The sequence below is a fragment of the Lagopus leucura genome, unplaced genomic scaffold (genome assembly GCF_019238085.1).
Source record: "Lagopus leucura isolate 7727_CA_CO unplaced genomic scaffold, USGS_WTPT01 Super-Scaffold_100157, whole genome shotgun sequence".
NCBI lineage: Eukaryota > Metazoa > Chordata > Aves > Galliformes > Phasianidae > Lagopus > Lagopus leucura.
The window spans coordinates 17,265,440-17,284,753 of NW_024962334.1; the positions used below are offsets into that span (position 1 = coordinate 17,265,440).

Consider the following 19,314-nt stretch of genomic DNA (forward strand, 5'->3'; position numbering starts at 1 on the left):
TTTACTGAAATCCAGGGGATAACTCAGTGTCCACTTGCTGATTCCAGTCTCTGTCTTTCTGCTGCTGTGTGAATGAAAATATTTCGGCTCCTCTTTAAAGCAAAACCACCATTCAGTTCATTACAGCGTGGCGATCAGTTCGTAGGAAGTATGAAGAGGGTCAAACTTCAGTCTGTGGAGTAAGAAGTTCTGTGTTTCATTACCAGATTTGCAGGCGTTAGGTATTTCAGGCAACATTAGCTTCTGAACTAACTTTTAATTGCCTCAACTTGCTTTTAGTTTTATTAATGCAGAACTTTGAGCTGTCTTCCTGATCCTGTTGTTTAAAGGGTTTCCAGTTGTATAGTCAAAACATAAAATGTTTGGCTGAGCAGTGGACTTGGGTAATATTGAGATTGGCTTACCTGTTCATTAGGCCTCGCTTTCCCTGACCTTCTCTGATGCAGATAATGAAAGTATGTGCATGCCTGACTTTGCAATGGGGTCATAGGACTCAGCATCTTTCAGGACTGAGACATGTCAGGGAAAAACAGCGTTGTCCTTGGCAGTCAGAATGTAAGAATGTATTGCCTTAAAGCTAGGGAGCCCAGCATCTTGCTGTTGTACCATATCCAGTGGTTTACATCTGCACAGAATGAATGTGGAATACAAGATCTTAATTGCCTACTCACTTGCTTGGGTGCCAGTGTTTCACACTCTTTACAGACAGCTGTAAATGACTGTACAAAATTAAAAACAGTAGAGAGTCTTGAACCAATTAGATTTCCTCTTACGTTCACGCTTCATTTCTTTGCATTCTCTTATCTGTCATTTCTAGCTGCCTGAGAAAAGCGGAAGAGAGTTGGTGCAGTGGGAAAAAACAGAGAAGTATCAGAAGGGGAAGTGACATCAGTTTGGTATTACTTGTAGTTTAAATACTCCTGAGTTTGGCTAAGGGTATGAGAAAAACTGCTTTCATAGTGTGTGAATGTAATGAATCTTTGAATTGTCAAGCACAATGAAGAGAGAAGGATATTCCGTGGATTTCACATGACCATGAACTGTATAGAGACGTATTGTACTGGAACCATGAGTTTATCCAGTTCCAGCAAGAACTGTGAGTGTGGAAAATGTATGGCAATAGGAAAATTTTTAAAAAAGATCTTTCTTGTTACATTGCTGGTAAAAAAATGAATGATACTTTTGCCCCTGAAGGATATCAGGTCTCAAGCATCTGTAGGCTATCTTTGTATAAAACAGCTGAACTCCTGGGTATTTGTGAAGGTCTGCTTATGATATTTGTTGGTGAGATTAGTGATAAATTCTTTTTGTGAGATTTTGAAGTGTAAGTAATCCAACTACAGTCATAGATTCAACACTCACATGTCAAGTTAAAAGTGGTCTCTTGCTGTTCTCTCTGATGTGGTGTCAGGCATGCACAGGGAGCCAAGGAGTCAGAACAAGCTCTTTGCTGGGGTGTGGGGCCATCCTCAGAATTCCGTATCCATCTGCAAAACTTCTGGGCTGTAGCTTCTGTCTTACTACAGGTATTTCTTCACAGATGGTTCCAACACCATATGCTTATCTTGTAGGTTGTCCAGCAGGCCCCAGGTCTGTTTTTTTCACCTGGTTGTTATTGTTGCCTGAATGGAATGTAAATGGAGTTGTTACATTAGTACTTTTTGATTCAGTAATATCAGTTCTGTGTATACAGAGGTAGAACTGAATAGTTAAACTAGTCTGTCTGCTTTAATCAGTGTTACAACTTTCTATGCCTGTTTTATGGCTTAAAATGAATACGGTCACCTCGCATTTTGAGTTGCTATATTAGCAACTAATATTAAGAGGCTATATTAGCTGCAGCAGATGATGTGCAGCAGGGCCTACAAGCTGCTGCTATTGTGAGATTTGCAGTGCCTTCATTTGTTAGAGAATAAAATGTAGAAAGGAGCTTAGACATGCTATGCATTAAAATTCGCTGAAAAAAAGTATTTAATAGTGTTGATCCTCCTATTTTGCCATTGTCCTGGAGTTTTAAAACACTCGATGTAGGTTTGCAACGTGGTTGTACATTTGCTGCTTTCTTTGCAAGCCACTAGAGTAGTTTCATGTTCAGTCTGTACTAGTATCTTTGTCACTACATTGTTTTAGCTGTCTATTCATTAATGGTAAATACGGAAATAAGAGTCATTCACGCTTGAGGACATTTAAGGAAATACATTTCTGACATCTATGGAAGACACAAATGTTGAAAAGCAATGTTTGTCCCTTGGAAATGTTAAAAAAAAAAAAAAAAAATAACCAAGAAGGATAGATTTTTCTTTTTCAAGACAGCAAAACTATCTACACTGCAAAAAGTGTCATGTTCAATTAAATAGATCAAGTAAATGTAGAAGTATTCGATTCCTTAGAGGTACTGAGCTCAAAGATAGTCTGCTGAGTAGCTGAAGGACTCTACCATAGCTCTTGTATGCCACAGCTCTCATATTTATTTAATATAATAGATTTAAATCTATTTTATTTATTTCTATAGCATCTAATTGCATTATGCACGCAGGTCAGTTGGTCAGAGATAGTTTGGAAGTCAAAGAGAGTAGAGTAATGGAATATTTGAATGTGATTTCTTTCTTCCTCTCTCTCAATTTCAGTGAACTATTAAAAACAAAAAGCAATTGACTATTTTACTTACTGTACTAATTTCTGACAGGCTCGATTTTCTCAGAGTTGTTGTTTGATAAGAAAATATGCAGAGAGGAATCTTCAAGCCCTCCTTTCTACCTTTTTTTTTTTTTTTTTTTTTAAATAAATGCAAGGAAGGCTCCAGATGTGAAGTGCAGCCCATTGCTGATTCACATTGATTCACACTTGAGAAAAGTTGATTCACGCTGATTTACACTTGAAGACAAGCATTTCAGGAAAAAGGGTGTATGGTAGTATTATGAGAAGCTGTGATAGCATGTTTCTCTTGGCGAAGGGAATGAGGAAGGTCAGCTCATTTGTAAGGTCCTGTCTAACAAAAATGAGGTGAACAGCATGCATGTCATTTATGTGTCATGGAGGAACAGAACAGGAACAGAAAGATCATCAGTTCTTCAGGTGTGAGATAACACTTCTCCTTTTTCCATTTTATTTCCCAAACCCACTAGTTCTAAACACTGGAATCTTGAGTTTAAATGTCTTGTGCACATCAATATTGCTGACAGCGTGTCTGTTTCTCGCAAAGAAATCCCTGAATCAGCCTCTAAACAAGAAAGCCATAGCACAAAGCTGCTTTAATTATTCCCTTCACTGTAGTGACACCTCTGTCTGATGTCGTGAAGTTTAAAAATTCAATGTTAATTAAAATGTTTGCACTTCTCTTCCTAAGTACTATGCACAACATTATCTTCTGCTAAGAACTACTGATGTTCCAGACTCACCAGCTGTCTACTTAGAGTAATTCTTGTGTGTTTGCAGATGCTTTATTTTACAGCAGCAGAGTGAAGCGGGAAAAAATGTGGATTCTAGAGAAGTCCTCGTTTCCATGGTTCATGTATCTCTTAACACATTCTTTTACACATCTTCCCTCCAATGACTAAAGCAGTGATCAAGGAAATGTTGCAATGCAGAATTAGACTAAATAATATAATTCTTTTGCAGACTTCTATGTTTACCTCAAACAACTTTGCAGCTGTTCTCCTTTACTGTAAAATAATGAGGTGTCAGGTGCTCCATTAATGCACTTGATGATTCTTTTTCTATTTTTATAATTTCTCCATGTTCATTAATCCCGATGAAATGCAAACTTTTATCACTGGGCCAAAAATAATTGTATTTATCAGCAAAGGAATTTGACAGACTTGAGTTCAAAAGTTTAATGGTAAAGCAGGACTTTTTCAGGGTTTTTCTACTGTTACACAATTTAATTCCAAGTGATTTCTGTTCATGCTGCTTTCTGAGATGTTGCTTTGCATCGCTTAAAATCTGGGTTCTGCAAACAACAAGTAATATTAAGGTAGAATTATTTAAATGTGAATACGGAGTATTGAAATGGCTTCAACATGCAAATGAATGAAACAAAATGGTGGTAATTGTGGTGTTTCTTCAGTGCTGTGTTTGCATTTCCAGCAGTCACTGCACACTTGGTGTTTGCTTAATTATGTTGACTGAATGTTTTGGGCAGCTGAGCAAGGGGAAACCCTGATTTTTTTGCATCCAAAAGACCAGCTGTTTCTCTGTCTTTTTCCAGTAATGCTGAACTCCCCTTGCAGTTGTAGTGAACAGCTTCTGTTTCCATGAGGGCAGGAAAACTGTTGTACTGAAGAACTGATGAAGTGTGACAATACATAATCACGTTAGGAAGAGGCAGGAGCCTCTTGAAGCTCGATGCTTCACAAAGCATGGGTTGGTCCTCTGGCATTTGGGTTTACACGTTTGCTTTCCAGAGGCAAGGAAAATATTTTGGAAAATATTCAGACAATCTATGAAACTTGTGATTTTTAGATGTTTCAGAAACACCTTCTAGGCTGAAAATGATTTTTTATTTCCGCATGCATTTTTGTTACTCAAAACAGAGAGTTCTTGCTCTGACTTTGTGCAGAATTTCTTTGATTGGGCCTTGAGCCATCACTGTTGCATCTCCTTGGCAAGCCCTCTTTGTATTGCCTTAGATATTTTCTCAATTTCCATGTGGAAAATTTTCATGCCATGTTTGATGCTCAGTGGCGCACATCACTCATCACAAACATGCATGATGATTTGGAGCCTTTCTTGGAGTGCGCAGTGCGCCCTGCCAGCTGCATCTCCATTCCTTTGTTGTCTGCAGGTGTGTCAAAAGCGTTCTTTGTCCCCTCTTCTGTCGCTGATAAAGTTGTTAAACACGACAGGTCCCCAGCAGCAGACTCTTGTGGTGCTCCACCTGTTTCTGGCGGACAGGGCATCACCATTAACCAATTGGTTTGTCCACATCTTTTTTTCCAGACTGTAATATCCTAACTTAAATACCAGAATGCTCTTATGAGAACCTACCTAGAGTTCTGCCTTCAGCTCTAGGGCCCCCAACACAAGGACACAGAGCTGATAGAGTGGTTCTAGAGCAAGCCACAAATACTATCAGAGGCTGGAGCATCTCTCCTGCAAAGAAAGGCTGAAGGAGCTGGGCTTGTTCAGACTGGAGAAGGGCAGGTTCAGGGGAGACCTCGTTGCAGTCTTCCAGTAACTATAGGTGGCCTGCAGGAAAGCTGGAGAGCAGCTCCGTCAGCAAATGTAAAAATGTAAAAATGTAAAAATGTAAAAAAAAAAATGTAGTGACTGGAAAAGGGATAACGACTTTAAACTGAAAAAAACAAACAAACAAAAAAACAAAACAAAACAGGTTTCTATTATATATTAGGCAGAAATCTGTTACTCAGAGGGTGGTGAGGCACTGGCACGGGCTGCCTGGAGAAGCTGTGGGTGCATAATCCCCAGAGGCTTTCAAGGCCAAGTTGGATGGGACCTTGGGCAGCTGATCTGGTGGATGGCAGCCCTGCCTATGGCAGGGGAAGTTAAAATCACATGGGCTTTAAGGTCAGTGCCAATCAAAACCGTGCTGTGATTCTGTGAATATTATGAGTGTGAACACCAAACATCTTTCCTAGACTGCTGTAAGTGACCAGTCATTTTGTTATCAAAACAAGTCAGGTTGGTCATTATTGTTTGGCCTTTGCTAAACCCTTGCCTGTTATCTTCTTCATGGGCTACAGAGTTTCTGCAGAAATACAGGATCTCCATTCTAAGGTGTATCAAAAGAATACAGCCTGAAGAAAAATAACGCTGATCTTCTCCAGCACTCTTGTGCTTTCTAGAGCTGGCAAATGTACATACTTCACTCTGGTACAGTAAGCTATTAGTTTAAATGTAAGTGCATCTGTGTGTGTCTGTATGTATATTTATTTGATTCGTAGGTAGGACATAGGCCTAATTGTGGCAAACTTCTGACCTTACTTTCAAGAGCATTAGGATCAAACGCATTTTGTGTGCTAATGCAGTGTGTGTTGTTCTCAGCAGGCTGATTTCAGCTTGCTGGAAGAACAATATTTATTTCTTACCCAAGAGTCAACAGATATCTTCCTTTAGCTCAAGGGACAATGGCTTGAGTTTTTAAAGCCTGTTATTTGTTTCAAGTTCAAAGAAATTTGCTTACAACAACTCCTAACATTGACCCAAAATAAATGTTCTTTCAAAAGCATTCTCAAAATTAGAAACACTTGTTAAGTGTTGAGGACGTGTTAAGAAAGACTGTATCCATGCATGCCTGAACTTTTCTCCAGAAATTCTATATGATTCTATTAATTTTTTTTTTAATTACTATCAAATAATGCGTATTCCAGTTATAAGACTTCTTATGTAAGCAAGAAAATACCTACTTGATAAAGTTCAGACGGAGGTTTTAATTCCTGTTTGGAGTTGAGCTTGTTATGATGCAATATACCTACACATATTTTTTGTAAAAACAAGAATAATATGTTTCTTTAGGTGGGCAACATACATTTTTGTGAATTTTTAAGTATTGACTTTTTGGCTTTCAGATAATTGAATTTTGATGGTTCTATAACCTGGAATTACACAGAATCACAGGATCACTAAGGTTGGAAAAGACCTACAGGATTATCCAGTCCAACCATCCACCTATTACCAATAGTTCTCTCTAAACCATATCCCTCAACACAGTGTCCAAACGTTCCTTGATTAGACCCATATCAGCCACTAATGTTAATCCTCTAAATGTGTTTCTGTTTTCTCATAATGTAGATCAAATTGTTATACATATGCAGTTACATTTTGGAATGTAAGCTGTTTCGGTGTGGAATTATTTCTGTGTAGTGGGAAATCTTGAAACATCGCTTACTTTTCTCACGTCATGTTAAAGAAACAATCACTGTAGAGTATCTGTGCAGCTTCAAGTCTGTTTTCATGTTTTTGAATTCGTAGGTATGAAGAACTTCATGAAGATTAGGACATAGTGGTATTCTATCCCTCACTTTCCTATTGTGTCTGAAGAGGGCTGGAAATCCAGTACATAACAGACACTGAATTGTCAGCTTTAATAGTTACTGTGTAAGTTACTGCTACTCTACAGCTGGTAATGGTTTATCTACCATGAGGTGGCGCTTAACTGCAAACAGGTGTATAGGAAATGACAGCCTACTGAAACAACCATCATAAAATATTTTTTGGCCAGTGAGCTTCCAACTATAAGTGAAGATCTTAGATATTTTATCTATTTTATTTACTGGCAGTAGAGGTCCTGTTCAGGATTCAGTACCTAACTCTTTTAAGTCTGTGGTCCTCATTTTGTTCCTTATCAGTGACACTTCAGGGTGCCCCTCTACCCCCAGCCCCAACATGCCGGCAAGCACTGTCCCTCTGAATAGTGCCAGGTAGACTGTAATTCCTCTCAGCTATTTGCCACCCTGTGGTTAAGATTTTTGGTAGTCAGTGAGGACATCCACAGGGATAGAAAATCCTTAACCTGGAAAATCAATAAAGATGAAGCATGAGATACATTACAAAGGAAGAAAAACAATTAAAAGCCCAGGGTGTATAAAATGCAGTGGAAAGCCCCATCTGTCCCCATGGTTACTAACTTGTAGTTTCCCTCTCTCGTTGTGGACAGGACAGTTCCCTTCTGCATGCAGAGGAACCATGTCCTTCACACTGCCACTTCTGTTCCCTTGCAAGTTTCACAAGATATATTACAAGTACAAGTCTTGGTCATTATGTACCAGCTTTTCCTGTTAGTCCTAGCTTCCAAGGTACAGCATCGCTGTATTACAGTGTGTCTCTTTCTGGGTTGAGAAGCTTTTAATTAGAAGAGCAAAGGTAATAAAACTTGAATGTTCATTTGGAGACAGTGAATAGTGGGAAGATTCAGTTTTCCATCCTAGAAGGATGGAAAGAAAGAGGAGGAAGACATTGCTAAGTATAAATGAAGAAAAGAAATCTTTCAAATTGCTGAAGCTTATACTTTTTTTAAACTAAACTAGTTTCAGCATTTCTCTTTTTGTTGAGAAATATTTTATGATGAGAAGGTGGAAATGAACTTTATGTAAAACCATTTCTTTTATTTAAAAATATTTTATATATTGACCTCCTATTAAGTTCTTGTGGTACAAAATTAAGAAGAGATTCCAGGTTATGGATGACTGGGTTAATTTTCAGGTGACTGACATCATTCCTCCTTCAGAAGAAGGGGATATGAGTGCAGGGTTGAGAATGAAGTCAGGAGATCTGGACTTCACTTTTGATTTATCTTCTGACTTCTGTGATCTTGATAGATATTCCTATTTTGAATTATAGAATCATAGAATGGCTTGGCTTGGAAGTGACCTAAAAGCCCACCCAGTTTAAACCCCCTGCTATGGGCAGAGCTGCCACCCAGCAGCTCAGGCTGCCCAGCGCCCCCTCCATCCTGGCCCTGTGTGCCTTCAGGGATGGGGCATCCACAGCTTCTCTGGGCAGCTGTGCCAGTGCCTCATCACACTCTGACTAAAGAATATCTTCCTAATATGTAACATAAATTTCCTCTCTTCTTTTAGTTTAAAGCCATTACCCCTTTTCCCATCACTAGCACATCATGAAAAAACTTAATCCCCCTCCTGCTTATAAGCTCACTTTAAGTCCTGGAAGGCTACAGTGAGCTTTCTCCAGAGCCTTTCTTCGTAGGGGAGATGCTTCAGCCCTCTGATATCTTTGATATCTGATATCCTCGTCTGGACCTGCTCCAACAGCTTCACATCCTTCTTGTTCTGAGGGCCCCAGGCCTGGTTGTGGTACTCCAAATGCAGCCTCATGAGGGCAGAGTAAAGGGGAACGATCACACCCCTCTGCCTGCTGGCTGCCCCTCTTTTAATGCAGCTCAGGATACAAATAGTTTGGCTTATTTTGGAGATTTTTTACTTTGGGGATCCTGCTTCATATTCTGTGAGGAAAGTGATCCAAAAAGTAGTCCCGTTAAATTAAAAAAGGAAAGAGAAAATATAACTTCTGATCAGCTTAGAATTTACTCATACCTGTATTTAGCGACTTACGTCTGGCTATGCTAACAATATTCAAGGAGCGTAATGGGAGACTTTTATGATATTGATGAGATGCTTTGTGACTCATGTATGAAAAGCACTGTTTATTATATAGAGGCTGCAAATACGTTCTTGTCCACCTGGCTTTGCTCAGAAGATAACTTTTTGCAGTCTGTGAAATCCAGTGCCGTTTATTACCTTTGAATAAAAAGCTATAGCTCTAGGTTTGTTTGTTTGTTTTTGACTGAATAAAAGGCTTTTACTTTTTTTCCTCAAAAGCTGTAAGCTGCCAGTATGGACGAAGACCCCCCTTTAGCATATATGAATGTATTTTACTTGAATGCATGGAAAAATAATTGTTGGTAATATACAGTATGTCTGTGAGGCTACCTAAAGTCTTTATGGCCTTTAGCGGGATCTGCTACATGTATTCTGTAAAATAATGTTCCTAGCAAACTGCAGTGGTATTTCATGCAATTATTTTCAGGAGCCCTAGAGCAGAGGAATTCATTGTCTTTTTGTTCTCTTAAATATTTACAAGCAGCAAGTGCGTTTCACAGTAAGTGCTTGTTAAAGGGGGAAAAATAAACAGGTCATTTTAAGCTGTTATGGTAAGAATCACCATGTTTTTATCGATATCGTCTGCATCTCTAGTAGTTTTGCAAGTACGTCCTCCAAAAACTGCATGAAATGAGAGGCCAGGAAGTTGCTGAGGTGAAGGAGAGGAATTGAGATAGAGTGTTTCAAGGATGAACTGCCCTCAACCTTACACATGTATAAACCTCATTGAAAGTTGAGAAGAGCTTATTTTTATAGATAGACAGTGGATTTAAACATGAAAATGCGATGCTTCTGGTACTTTTGGAATGATTAGAATAGTAAGCTTTTGTTTGTTTCAATCAGTGTTTGCAGCACTGTGAACTGTTGCTTGGTAAAGATTTTGGCAAAGAGTGGAAATGGGAGGGACTGTGACTTTGGATCTGTTTCATTCTTTCCTGCTCCCGGGCCTCACTTTAAATAATCATTAATAGTGCGGCACATACATTCAGGATTTGCTGTGTTAACTTTGAACTTGAGCTGTGTTGTTTCAAAGTCTCTGAGCTAAGGGTATTGCTTTCTCACCAAACTGGAGTGGGGCTGTCAGTGACGTGGGTTTCCCCAGCTGACATTTGGTCCTCTCAATTGTAAAGGTCTGGTGGTAGTCCCGAATAAAAATGAGATTGCTTGTATGAAAAGGGCTTGGTTCCTTGCTAACCATTCCTAGTAACCCATTTCTAGTTTGTGAAAATAGGAAAACTGAAACACTGGTAAACTGCATTTGCTCCATTTGTTGTTGTATGTACTTTGCCTTGTGATACCAAGTTGCATTTTGGTAGCTCATTAACACTTGAACATTAGAGAGCCTTAGTTTGTACACACTTCTGTTTGAAAACTCGATTTCTATCTGGAAGTGATGATTAGATAATATTAGGGCTACGTTTCCAATTAGTCATATTGAGATTTTTGGAAAAAAAATGTAAGTATACCACTATGTAGTCTAGCAGGGAGGTTTTCTTAAAAGTTTGTGTTACTGAGAAGCCATTAATCTGTGAAAGAAAATCTGCACAGACTGGATTAGTTTATCTAGGACTTTATCTAGAAGATTAGACACAGTTGCTGTAGTTTGTGTACTGTCCCTCACAAAATGATCTTTTTGCTCTATATCAAAATGATCTTTTCTGCTTGAATGAATTTCTTTACGCCTGTTAAAGAGGGGTAGTAGTGGGATCCTTTGGGTTCCCCAGTAAATATTTATGTAAAACATGTAAAGATGTTTGGAGAACTTCCATGTATAGCAGTGTTTACACAGAATCACAGAACTGTAGGGGTTGGAAGGGACCCCCTGCTAAACCAGCTTCTGCAGTAGTTTGCAGTATGCTTTTATACTATGCTATTATACATGGTTGAGTAACAAACAGGACCACAAGTTACAAGAACCTTAAAAGCAGAGGAAGAACAAGTAATGAAAGGGCTTCAGTGTTCCAGAACAGTTCACAGTCTATGAAATAGTGTTGTACTGTGCATGTATTGGTAAGATAGGAAGAAAGAGGTGAGTGTATACGGTTGAAGCTGGGAGGATCAAGTGGAAACTACAATGTCTTCTGACACTCTAGGAAATTTCTGCAGCATTGCCTGGGAAACACAAAGTCACAGTCAGCAGCCCACATGTCTCACTGCTCCCAGTAACTTTGCATCTCAGAGAAATCCCCAGGGACCTTTCAGAGCTGGACCGCGTGTTTGATGTGTCTCAGTCCTCAGAACAAGGCTTTTACACAGAAGTGCTTTCTTAAGCACGGCAGGCCTGTGACATCCTTGTTTTGATGTTGTGCTGCTTCCTCAGCAGTCGAATTTAGGCTTCTGAACCTCTCTTCCTGTTTCCTCTGTGCCGATTACACCAAGTGGATGCTGACCAGAATTAGGGTTTTGCTTCAGATTGCATCTGTCGATGCTCAGTGTGGGATGTTAAGATAACTACTTTGTTACTAATCCCAAGAATTACAGGCTGACTTTCATGGTTATACCTATGTGTGTTTTCTTGAAGAGCAGATGCAGCAATTGGTTCTCTAGATTTCTATATTGATCAGACATATCAGTTTCCTTGTAAAGGAGTCTACAGATGAAAATGACCTTTAGTAGTGCTGCTGTGCAGTGCAAGCCTACTGACTGTTTCTCAATATCATTCAGGATGACTTCCAACCAATATCATGTTTCCACAGCACTCATTTTTCATCAGTGTAAGTGTCAGATGCCATGTGGTTTGAACTGTTTTATGGGTTAGCTTCTTCTGAAAGAGAACAAATTTCAGATATAGCGTTACGTTTCTCATCTACAAAGGATTAGGTAAGACTGAAGGGTAGACTGCTTTGATTACCCCCAGCTTTTAAATGTTGACTTAGAGTGATTGTAGATAGAGAGTCCTTTAATTACTGTTTGTAGAACACTTTCTACATCTTTTAGATTTCTTTGTCACTCTTCTCACTTAAAATGGAATAAACAACTCACTTTCCATGCAGATGCCATTAATCTTTGAGGCTGCCCTGATGGTCCCAGAGAGTCAGTCAGTCCCTAGTGCTGGAACCTGCTTTCTGAAGATCTGAGAGCTGCACTGCCTGTGCATCTGTTGTGTCCTATTACATGTTATAAAAACTAGCAGTAAATACTATGTTGACATAGCCACCAGGTGTAACACCCTTGCTGTTGGCTTTAAATGCCAAACTGACAAAGTGTTTCCCAGATAAGTTAAGAAATTCGGAAGTCTAGGAGGCATTCCACAGTGCTCAGTCACTGGTGTGATTTTCTTCCCTAGGAAGCAGCAAGATGCTGTAGTTGCAAGGTGTCAGCACTGTGCTGAACGCTGTGGAGTGAATGTGCTGAAACTGATGTTTTTGTGTTAGCTCCTTGGGAGAAACATTTATAAAGAAGGTATCTGTGTATCCAGTGTTAACAAGAGAAATTAATTCTGCTTTTCTTCTTGTCTCCTTAGGTCTCCAAAAGGTGGCATCCATAGTGAAGGATATATTTTGGAGGTAGAGTGCTGCTCCTCTGTAAACCAACTTTCAGACAAGAAGGAGATACCTGATTTTATTAAGAAAGTGAGTAAAAAAAAAAAACAAAAAAAAAACTTAAAAACCAAAACACAATATGCCTTGTGCTATAGTTACTGCTACTCATTGTGTCAGTCTGACAATAGGAGTGTACTTAAATTCTGTGCAATTGAAGCACTTCAACAGAATTTGGTGGTGTTTTGTAATTTTTAGTACTTGAAGGGCAGTTATGCTTAAGGAATGTATTATTGATCACACTATTATTAAAAAATGGTTTGTAGTATCACAGAAATGTGACCTGTCACAGATGATACCAACTAAGTTACATTGTAGAAAACAGTCCTGTGATGGCATAAACATTTTAAATTGAAACAGTATCATCATTTTCATTTTAGTGTTAAAATATTTGGTAGTACTGTAGCTAGAAGTCCTATTAACTCCTAGAATCCCCCAGATTACTTAAGGTTTTTTTAGTATCATAATGTTTGCAGCTAGAGATGGTACTTGTAAACTAAAGCCCTTTGTCACTCTCAATTGTACTGCTTTCAATGAATTTCCATATACTGGGAAATTGAAAATAATCCTTAAATTCCTAATTTGTTTCCTTCTTTTAAAATTACTTTTGATGATTAAATATTCTACTAGACTGGAAATTAGCAGGCTTTGTCCATTTTTATGAAGACAGATTTGCTGTGCGTGGTTCAGATTTTGCAGCATCTGTTGTGTCCTATTACATGTTATAAAAGCTAGCAGTAAGTACTATGTTGACATAGCCACCTGGTATAAGAATAGAGTGAGTAGGCATCCTCCCTCTTAGCTTTAATCCATTTTGCAGTGATAATAGTGAAGGTTTTGTAAAATAGACTTCAGCACAGGCTGTGTGAGTTCAGAAAGGGGCTCAGCTTGACAGACTACAGTCATGTTCAGTCTCTCCTTTTTGCTGTGAATAGTAAAAACTGGTTTTAAAATAACGCTTGTATGACTATCTGATCATCATCATACTTACAGATTTTGATGTCAGAGCAAACTGAAGTTTTCTGAACACTTTCTGCTTTTCTAAAGTTTGATTCCAAATCTTATTTTCAGAGTTTATTACGTTATTGCATCTATGCTTAGGTAAAACTGGTGTAATTCGTATGTATTGGTTTCAGAATGTTTGATTTTACTCTTCAGTTCTTTAAGTCAAAGTATCTATCGCAGCAGGTAGCTAAATTTTTTTGTCGTTCCAATTGAAAAGTCTTTGCATTTGAGTCTTCAGAAAGCTTGGCTAATGTCAAAACAAGATGACAACCCAGGAGTCGGCTTATTTCCATAAATATTCAGTTCTGAGACTTTAAAATGCTTTTCTAGACATAGAGATGTTTCTGTTGGTAGAGTCATTTGATTATGGGGTTATAAAGATGCCTTTTTGAGATATAATCATTTAAATTTTAATAGCTGGAATGTATACTTACTGTTTCTCTGTAGGCTGAGCATGTCACTCATCCTCAGATGTTATTTGATGTAGAGGAATTTGAAGTTCTTTGAAGTTGTTGCTGTCAGATGTGTGCTGTGTCCGTGTCTATATCTGATTAAACACATTATGAAGGTCTCAATGCTTTTTTGTAAATATGACTCGGGAAACAGGACTTGTTTGGGAGTAGGAATTAATTGTCTTATTAACTAATTTGTCTGAGCAACGAAAACATCCCTTGCTCCTAAGGGTAAATAAAACAGATGTTTACAAACAAAATAAGTGAAAAATAAAGGACGTTCTTCAAAGAAAGTAGGAGCAAAAAGCTATTAGAGCAATTGCTTGCTTTCAAAAAAGAACAACTCTATAATTTTTCTCAAACTATGGAATAGAGTTGAAGTTAATAGTGTGTTATAATTGAGTAGTCAAACCTTGATCACAGACCTTTTGTAAGAGGAGCTTTTAGCACAGGTTTGCAATCATGTGCAGCATTGCAAATTACTATATTTTTTAAAAGATACCAAGTATAATACCCATGTCTTCTAAAATTTCTCCAACTATGAATTTACTAGAAAAAGTTACTTTGAGAAAAATAATTTTATTATGCACTACTGAGCGTGTATCATTTACATGGTAATATGGACAGGGATACAATTTTAATAACAACTTCTCTCAACTCACCTTTTGTTGCATTGAAAATGCTGTATTGAATAGTACCTGCTCGTTCCTAGCAAACACAAAATGATTTTGCAATGGAATACATCATAAGTAATAACTTTTTTTTTCTTCTGTAACTCTTATAAATGTAGAAGAATAATAAAGTTACTATAAAAAAGAAGAAACAGTGAAGTTATTTAACCTGGAGAATGCTTTTAGCTCATTGAAACCATATGCCTCGGTACTGTTACATTTCAGAAATGCCAGAGACTCTCCAGTCAAGTCTGTGTGCTGCTGCTGAGAACTTTCTGCGCTTTGTCTCCAAATTCTCTACTCCTTTCCATGAATTTCTGCCAGCGCTATGGCTTCTGACTGTGCTAAGAGCCATGAAAGAGAGAACACAGTTAAGTAGTGAGGACATAAAGTAGCATGGGATGCACTCTTCCTGTGTCTAAAAAACATGTTTCTAACACCACGTCTTATTTATTCCTTCTTACCAATGTGGATCTAGGTTAGGAAGTGCCATGCAGCTCACTGTATCCTGAAGAGCTCAAAAAATCTCATGGTGTGTTTGTTATGTAATTCTGGACAATGGAAGAAATTGCTGTGCTGCTGCATTGATATCAGCTCTCGTCTTTTGCTCTCAGGAAAACAAGAGATTAAAACGCTCATCTGTGTTTTAATGAGCAAAGCTAAACTTCTGAACTTCAGGTCTCTGTGGCTCAGATCATTCAGAAGCTGTTGCAAGTCGGAAATGGTACTGAGATACCATATTTTGTAATACTTTGACTTGTCTCGTGAAATAGAAGTAGTCTTCAATTGCCTCCTTAGTTGCTCTTTATTTCTGTGTATTCTGTTTCTGTAATTTTTTAAAATCTGCTGCTGTTTCTCCTGCATCTGCTGAGACAAGTCAAGGACAAAGAAGCCGGGTTGACATCCTAAGGAAAGAGTTATTTTGGGTATGTGGTCACATATGAATGCGAAATATGTTTCTCGTGACCTTTGTTTTTCACATCAATCTTGAGTTAGAAGAGCTGTGACACGCAGAGGACTTCTGCTCATATTGCCACATCCTTGCAGTGTTGAAGAAAGGTTAGGAAATGGAAGAGTTTCTCTACCATTTCTTCTTGGTTTTGACTTCTTAAATTTTCGAAAGCACATCCTTGTATCCTCGGCTGCCTGGTTAATTATGTTCTGTGAAAAGGAAGTGTTGTTTGTTAAACTATTTTAGTTTGATCTCATTGGAGAGTTCACATTTCTTTTCCCTGTAGACTCAGAATCCTTTCTTAGGGAAGTGTGATGAGCATGGAGGAGCATGGTTTAAGAATGCTGTATCTCAATTGAAATTCAAATGCAGGCATCTTCCCTGTGTGTTTTTGACTAGAGAATGACCTTTCTGTGCTGATCTGTCCTTACTTGACACAACTTAGAAACAAGGCCTATTTCTTCCAACAAACCTAAAACCGCACAGATGAGTAGTTGGTTTTGTGTCTCTACATAGTGGTAACACAATTTAGCTTTGGGTCATTGAGAATCCCATGTAATACTTCTGAGTGTATTGTATGAGACTGTATTTTTCAGATCTGATCACTGCTGTTCACTGCATCCAGTCTCATTTAGTAGCATGGAGCTGCCACTTACACCAGTTTCCTAAGCGGTCCTCTGAGCATCTTCCATACTTGAAAGTACCCTGGAAATTATTGGTTACCCTGCAGCTGTAATGGCTTTTCCATTAAGTTTGTTGACATGTATTTTCTAGAGACGTGCATTTTCCAATAGCAGCTGGGCCAAGGAATCTGATGGTACTTCAGTTGTTAAGTGGGACTCTAGGAAGGAATATCCCAACAAAATGCATTGCAAAGAAACTGCCACCCATTTAATTTTTCTGAAATTTGACATCTGAAACAGTCATCACCGGTCCTCCTTGTACAAAAGCAGGTTGCTTCTAAATAATGGTGAGTAGTAGGTTGGATTGCATTGAAAGGATCTTCCACTTTACAAATTTTCATAGGAAATTGCAGACCTTTGTACTCTCATTTTTCTTGCCATACTGTTACGAACACTCGAATACCTGTATTTATATATATGTACACACACATATCTATCTACATATTACTGGTCAAAGAGGGGTTCGTTCTTCAGCATCTTTTAAGTTGCTAGATAGAAACAGTTTTTGGTTATTTAAAAGACAGCTGTTTCTCCTATAATATAATACCAAGATGCCTGTGAATTCTCAAGAGCTTTTAAAATCTTTTCAGTAGATATTCCCAGTCATGGGAGTGATTGAACCCAGATTTGACTGTCCACTTATTTCCTGTGTTTACTCACATCAGAATGAACATTTGTCATATATAGTCAAAACAGGGCACGTATCCATATAGTGTGTGTAAGTGGTGGTAAATTATTTTGAACTCTTAACTTTGGAGTTTGAAAAATATCTTGATCGTCTAACTAGATTGAGGTATGGAAAATGGGAAGTGTCATAGAACAAAATTGTCCAGAATGTTACATATTTATATATTTACAGATATTTGTGTGCTTGTAACAGCATGGCAAGCAAAATGAGAATACAGAAATTACAAACCTTAGAATTTTTTGGACTTATCTTTATAATTATGGAGAAGAATACTGGTTCCAGTGTTTCTCACATTTTTGTCTCTTTATTTCTGATTCTTCATCTCTTAATCTCTGCATTCTGACAAGGAACAAGGCTGGTGTGTTCTGAAGAGCACTGGACTGTTAGCAGACTTCTTGTCTGTGTTGCTGCAATCTTACAAGGATCTTTTCTCTGAAGTCTCCAATTGCTTTGTTAAGTCCAAGGTTTGTTAGATGGCTATTGTACTCCTCAGCATTACTCGTTACTGTAAATGTATATTAGCTGACCTGTTCAGAAATCTCCTGCGGGAGATACAGGCAGAACAGGTGGCAGTAGAAGATAGAAGGGGAAAAATATTGAATCTTTAATATTGCTCAGAGGATAGTTCTTCAGATGAACAAGCAGTTCAAATATACTTCTATGGCTAGAGAATAGCTCCTCTGGAGTGCTGTTTATTACCTAGTATTACTTACCTACATGTGATCTCAACCTCTTTTAAAATCAGTTCCATCCTTAAAACAAACCAAAAAATCCCTCCCCAAAACCTTCATTGTCAAAAAAAGAGCAATAATACAGTTATTTCTTTGGTACTGTGTAATGAAAACCATCTTGGAGCACTTTCTTCTTCTTCTTTTTTTTTTTTTTTTTTCAGTACAAACGGAGCCCCCATTTAATTTTTAAGTATTTGGATCTTAAATACAGCTACGAAGCAGCTAACATTCGTAGTTCAGTTATTTGTGATCTGCTGTGATAATATTTATTAAAGTGCATTTTGTTAGCATTTTGTAAGTGTATATATAAAAAGAGATGGTAAAAAATAGCACGTTCAGTATTTTAAACAGCCTGGTGTGAAGGGAAACATCTGTTCCTGGTTAAGCTTCTTTCAACTTCTGTTCTTTTGACGAAGCCATGTAAGAGTGTTGTTGATATGTATCTTCCATGAACATTGCAAAACTATTTTCAGGACTCTCCCAGGAGCGTGGTTGTGCTTTCATAATCCCTTGCCCCCAGCAGATTTTAGAGCTGTCCTCTTGACCAAGACAGAAATAGATGTTGTAAACTATGTATATAGTTAATGTTTTTAATGATCCCACTTCTGTCTGGTGGGAAAATAACTTTAAAATAATAAACACGATAATATTTTATACTGTGCTAAAATAAAATATGGGCAAATTGTTCAAATGGTAATTTTGGCTACAAGTAACAGATGGTTTGATGAAACTATGTGGTTTAAAAGAAACACTTCAAAAGATAAAAGAAGGCGTTCCCTGCACATTAAATGTGAAGTCCGTAAGTTTCAGAGTGAATTCTTCATATTTAAAACCTGGATGTTTAAAGTCTTGAACCTTTTGATTTTTTTATTGCTTAGGGAAGAGATGCACTAAACCAGCATTGCTGCAAGTTGGTTACAGTTAAGTGAAAGGAATGTCTTCTGGTGTTCTACAAGCATTCATCTGGCTAAAATGATTGATAGATGCAAAGTCCAACCATCCATCACTGTAGATCTTTATTTTTTCCCTTGCTTATGTTCAGACACTAGTTTTTGAGTTTCTCTTGAAAGATTCAGGTGCAAGTTGTGGTCTCCATTTTGAAACTGTATTTGGAAAATGGCAGTTGTCTAGATTAAGGTTTTGAGACACTGTTTTTACAGGCACTTTTTTTGGTAGTATATATCAAGCATTTGGGCTGAATGAACTTAGATGGCTGTTCTGTAGCAGCCTATCCCAGGTTTTTGGGATACCACAGTTCTTATCTCACAGTTTTTAGGGATCCCAGAGTTCTTTATGTTTCCACATTTTAAATACTGTGAATAAATTCATGATTTCCTTCTGGAGTTCTAGGGTAAGAAAGGGACAAGCGAGTATGTTACAGTGGCTTTTAGGCAGGTACTGTAGTCACTGAACCTTTGTAGCCTGTGTCCAACAATGTTCTTCCTTTGCCAGCTCAGTGAAGGAGCAGATGCTAAAATAAGACAATAATTTGAGAGGAAACACTGCACACAAGGCC

The 19,314-nt window shown here is 38.1% G+C and overlaps 1 protein-coding gene across 1 annotated transcript in view; it reads left to right on the plus strand.

Moving 5' to 3' along the window:
* RFTN1 (raftlin, lipid raft linker 1) overlaps positions 1-19,314 on the plus strand; it is a 94,692-nt gene that overhangs the window by 38,301 nt on the left and 37,077 nt on the right. Inside the window, exon 4 of the mRNA XM_042888291.1 lies at positions 12,541-12,649. Within this exon, the coding sequence (XP_042744225.1) occupies positions 12,541-12,649 (109 nt within the window). The remainder of the gene's footprint in view (positions 1-12,540; positions 12,650-19,314) is intronic.